Here is a 5246-nt window from a genome sequence, read left to right as displayed (position 1 = left end):
GGGGGGCAGGGGTAAGGTAGACTGTTGAGTGCAGTATAGTGTAGCCAGAGGGGCTGCAACTGCTTCGTTCGAGGTCCACACATGCCAGGACTCCCCTCAGGCTGTACGGATGGCCCAAGCTGCGGGTGGTGTGAGTCAGGCCAGGAGCACACCTGGAAGAGCCTCTTCCTTATGGGATTAGAGTGGGATAAGCATGGCTGGTCCTGGCTCCCCTGTGGTAGCAATATGTCCTGGTGCCACATTTCTGGACAGGAACTGGAACATGGCCACGTCTGCGGAGGTGCCTTAGCCATGCTGGTGGGGGCAGACCCAGTCTATCCATGGCTTATCAGGTGCTGTGTTCCTGCAGCCTAATGCAGGAGCCCAGCAAAGAGCTCGGGTGTGGGAATGTTAAGGGACTGTCCCTTACACGAATACTGATGTTTGTGCCTGGCTCCAGGTCTGCGCAGATGCTAATCTTAACAAAAGAGAGATGACAGTGGTGTGAAGGGGATTTACTCAGGGGGAACGTGGGTCAACCACTCACCTGCCTGCCCCAGCTCCCCCTGGTGCAACTGTGGAGGGCTGTTGCTCAGCCCTTCAAACCCATACACACGTACCTCACACCCCTGGACAGCTCAAATATCCAACCTCTGTAGCAGGAGCCACTTACGAAGCAGCAAGAACAGGCACCACACTATTTCTCTGGTTCTTTGAGGCAGCAGTTCTCTGAGGAGGGCTGAGTGTTGGCAGCACAGGGCAGGCACTTGCCTCGCTGCAGTGGGGTGCCTGGCTCCGCAAGGCAACACGCAGTGCTCGGAGGAAATAGCTCAGCTTCCTACAGACCCAGGTGCTGTCCTGCCTGGCCAGCTTGTTACTCACTGTAGGGCTTTGAACAGACCAAAAATCTACCTTTGGGCAGGAGGGGAAAAAAAAACCACAAACAAAACCAGACATTTCTCTCTGTTGTAATTTTTTTTTTTTTTTTTTTTAATGATGGCTGTTGGAAGTTGCTCAAAGGTTTGGGCTGTCACAGCCCCAGAAGAGTTGGCAGCGTACAGATGAGTTCGATGTGCCATGTGGCTGTGGCGTTCATAGTGTGCATTCTACCACATACATAGTACACATAGCAACGTACGGAGTAGCGGGGGTGTGTGTGTCTAATTAGTAGCTCCGATTTCATTTGGTCCTTTGCACTCCTTCACCCATCATGAGACATTATCACATTTTTTCACTAGAATTCAAAGTTTTGCATCTACTAACTTCTCACTTATTTTGTAGTATGTTTGTAATTTTTTTTTTTAATGTTTAAACACAATAAACAGCTTGGCTATGGAAATCAATAATGAAGGACAAAATACAGTTTGAGACCACGTGTTGTGCAGTCCTAGTGGGCTTCACTAGCAGTAGCTGCTTGTCTATCCTGCTTCCCCACAGCAGTATTTTAGCGCGAGATAGAAATTCAGAATGCTAATGGTTCCTGCTTCTTCATTCCTCATCATTGTAATTAGGAATATTTTTAGCGTGTTTGTTCTTCTTGGTTTTTTTTTTTTTCATAGCTGACATGATAAAGCTGAACTTTTTCTATACTAACTGGACCTTCTGTGCATTGCACCTCCATTGCACAGAATAAAATTCAGGTATAGCAGCAAGCTTAGGCTGATCACCTGTTCCACACCGTGAGTGTGCCAAGCCATTCATATGCTTACAGGAATGGCACTGCTGTACAGGGCTGGACCTCATTGTGGCATTGCCAGAAACTTCTTCCACTCATATTTAATGTGGTAGAAATATCAGCATCAACAACAAAATGGACTAAGGTTGCAGTTAGGACACAAGATCCTAAACCATTGCAACTGTAAGAGGGATAAGCAGAAGCTACTGTTGGAGGAAGAGATGTGAAAAAGTTACTGGCCGTAAGTTCAGATATTTACCTAGCCTTTACCTGGTTTTTATGTCTGTGAAATGTGGCTAGTGATGAACCCATCCTACCGTGTGGCATGCTTCCTTTGGCCGTTGCCAAGTATTTGCCTGTGAAGAAGTGAGCAAAACCAAAAAACAAATTTTGAAGGCATACAATGTAACATCTACAGGGATTGGGTTTAGTTTTAAAATAGGCCTAATCCTTACTGTATCTCGACTATTTCAGCAAAATATAATGACAATCTCACTCCAAACAAACATTTCCGTTCTCCTGAAACCCGACACACAAGTTCCACGATCTAGTTACACATGCCACAGAACAACAATTCACCTTCTCCCAGCATCTTAACAGGGGCAGAGCGCAGTCTACGTCTATACATATTTTTCAGTATATCGGTAACCATTGGTTCATTGGTTCTTGCTGACGGGAGCTTAAAACAACACCGTATGACATTTAAATATTTCTTTCATGAATGGCTCCCAAAACAAAAACATGTATTCCCAGGACTGGTTTTTTTTTTTTTTAGACCCAATTACTTTGTCTTCAGGTTGTCCCAACCTAGGGCTTGATGTTGCCAGGTAACATTATGGTGTCTGGTTTGGTGCTTCTTGAGCTTCTGCTCTGCACTTGTTTACCTCTTTGAGTGCTTAGTGGTTCCTCATGCACTGTACCGAGCGGCAGCGTTGATTAGTTATGAATGTACAAAACATCTGACCAGCAGGTATTGGAAAATTGTATCCAGGTGACTCCCTGGATTTTGTAATAAACAAAGAAGATATTTTAGGATGGTTCAGCATCAGAATGTCTTCTGCTTACGATACTGAATCGTTCCTGTTCATAGATTTCATGATCTTAATTTATGAGACAGCTATTAAAAAAATGGTTCTGTTCAGAGGTGGTTTAGCTACACTGGAGAATGCTGGGTTTAACAGGGAGCACTGGTGCAGGGAACTGCAGGAAGTTTCCCAGCTCAGCTGAATCCTGTCTTGAAGACTCTGATGGTGGCAGAGTGAGCCTGTGGCGGATGGCACACCAAGACTGACATGCGACTGAGGCAGTAAGAAGGAGAGAGGCTCCACGCTGCAAGGCTGCCTGTGTTTTTTTCCAGTTTTCCTGCTTCTTTCGGTCCCAGGCTGTCCAAAACTTGTAGGTCACTGAAGTAGTTTTGTGTGGTAGGCTTTTGAATGCTTTTTTTTTTTTCCTTTTTTCTTTTTTTTCTTTTTTTTTTTTTTGTCCGGAGTCCTCATCAGCTCAATGAGTTGAAATGTGCAGCAGGCTGTGTCATACCCATTCCTGGACAGGTCTTTTGTAATACACAACGTTTTGCTGCACCTCTTTGTTTTTAAACTGGAAGATTGTGTATACCAAGACAAGGATACACAGAGACAAAATGCAAGGTATCACAACTGCAATCGCATTTACAGTGCTAGGCACATCGTTTATTGTCACCATAATATCCACATCGTCATGGGGGAGGCGTCGGTCTTTGCTTCGTTCAACGTCCTTCTGGTTACAGCCCATCCAGTCCTTGAGGATTGACCTGGGGTAGCCTGGCTCCACGCTCAGCCTCTGGTTATCGAACTTCCAGTACTCCTTCCCTTTGTAAAAGTAGGTATAAACTAGGAGACAAAACAGAGAATATTTCTCACCACACTGTTTCCAACTTGAAAAGCTGTGCTTGTGTGAGGATGTGCAGAGAGCCTGAAAGGCTGGTGGCGGTGGCTGCCTGGGCCAGTAAAATGCCTTCACCCAGGGCATCCCAAAACCACCAAAAAACGAAGGTGGGTTTTCAGCCAGGATTTAAAGGAGAAACCATAACCCTGGCTTCTGGGCGCAATGTTGCCCTCAGAACGCCATTCCCCTCAGCCAAGCTGTGAATAAAAAAGCCAAACTAACTTTGAAGTAAGTGTTCCGCAGCAAGTTATTTTTAACTAAAGCATTTGTAAATACGTGCTTGTGGGCCTGGGTGTGCTAGCGTTTGGAAGAATACTTAAGGTTTCTGTTCACCCAGCCTGAGGGAGCAGATGCTGAGTAAGAGGAGTCCTTTTGGCCACTGAATCCAGAAGATTTGGCCTTTCTTGAGGCACAACCTTGTCCTGCTGCTAATAAAAGGCTGATGGGTTTTATTAGGTGCTGTCTGAAGTATCCTTCCTCTCCCCAGATGCCTCCTTTTCTAATCATTCTCAAGTGATTAGGAAAAAAAAAAGGAACAAGAAGGGAACAGTGGTGAAAGTGTTGGGTCTCCTGAATCTGTCCTCTGCCTGGGCTGGCTCTCACTGCAGTCCTCCAGCCTAGCCCAGCCCTACAGACCTCGTCTCATGCCACAGCCCCGTGTTTAAACACAGCCTCAGAGGACCTTCTATTAGTTCTCCCTCCAACTGGAAGAAGAGGAAGAAATCTTCAAATCAGAGAAAGAAATGTGTTGGAAGGAGCCTCTGGAGGTCCAATCCCCTCCTCAGAGCGTGGCTAACGTCAAAGTACACCAGGCGGGTTGGAGCCTGGAACAGACTGAACCAGCACAGGTAAGAAACAAGGAGGAAAATGTAAGTATGGCAGCCTTGCAATTAGGGCCCAGGAAAACTCGGGCAGGGACTGTTGTGGCAGCAAATCCAGAAAGAGTCCCCTTCCCATCCCCCAGAGCTGGCATTACAACTGGCAGCTGGGGAGGTACTTGGCTTGGAATGAGGGTCAGGGAGGATCTTGGATGTTTGCAGGTGCCAGTGTGACCCTGGGACTTCTGAGACACGATTCCTGTCTCAGGAAATACTCAAAACACCCCACATCCAACAACCCCACTCTCAAGGTAGACAAGCTATTACCCGTCTAATGGGCGCAATGACTACAGATACATACAGCCTTCTTTGCTGATAAAAGCTCCCTGTGGAGCCTGAGGGATCCCTCTCCACACGGTGATGGGCTTTGGGTATCCTGGATCCGTTGCTCTCTTGTCCTCGTTGTACCTCCAGTACCTGTCACCTTTGAAGAAGTAGGTTTTGCCTACTGGCTCCCAGCGCAGAGCCGTGTCGATGCCTTCCCGGGGCAAACAGCTCCCCAGCTCCACCAGACTGTGTGGGTAGCCTGGCTCTGCAGTCACTTCCTTAAAAACCCAGTATTTATCTCCTAGAGATGAACGGAGACACAAACAACACACACATTTGCCTAATTAGTAGCTGAATCGAGATAAATGTAAAACAGCCACAACAAACTGCAGCATGTCGAGGACTCCCAGGCTTTACTGTATTATGTGAAAAAGCTGCTCCTCCTCTTCACTTTGAACCTGAAACCTCCTGATTTCATTTGCTGCTCCTCAGCTCTTGTTTTGGAAGAGATGTTAAACAACTCT

At 46.6% G+C, this 5246-nt stretch overlaps 1 protein-coding gene across 1 annotated transcript in view; it reads right to left on the bottom strand.

Moving 5' to 3' along the window:
- Positions 1-2577: 2577 nt before the first annotated feature.
- The window catches only part of MMP24 (matrix metallopeptidase 24), a 42630-nt gene continuing 39961 nt past the window's right edge, over positions 2578-5246 (bottom strand). The window contains exons 7-8 of the mRNA XM_009649293.2: positions 4757-5023; positions 2578-3522 (exon numbers count right to left, since the gene is read on the bottom strand). Of these exons, the coding sequence (XP_009647588.1) occupies positions 3185-3522; positions 4757-5023 (605 nt within the window). The 3' untranslated portion in view covers positions 2578-3184. The remainder of the gene's footprint in view (positions 3523-4756; positions 5024-5246) is intronic.

Source organism: Egretta garzetta, unplaced genomic scaffold, assembly GCF_000687185.1.
Source record: "Egretta garzetta isolate BGI_Z169 unplaced genomic scaffold, ASM68718v1 scaffold212, whole genome shotgun sequence".
In the NCBI taxonomy this organism is placed as follows: domain Eukaryota; kingdom Metazoa; phylum Chordata; class Aves; order Pelecaniformes; family Ardeidae; genus Egretta; species Egretta garzetta.
This window is presented reverse-complemented; position numbering and strand designations above follow the sequence as displayed.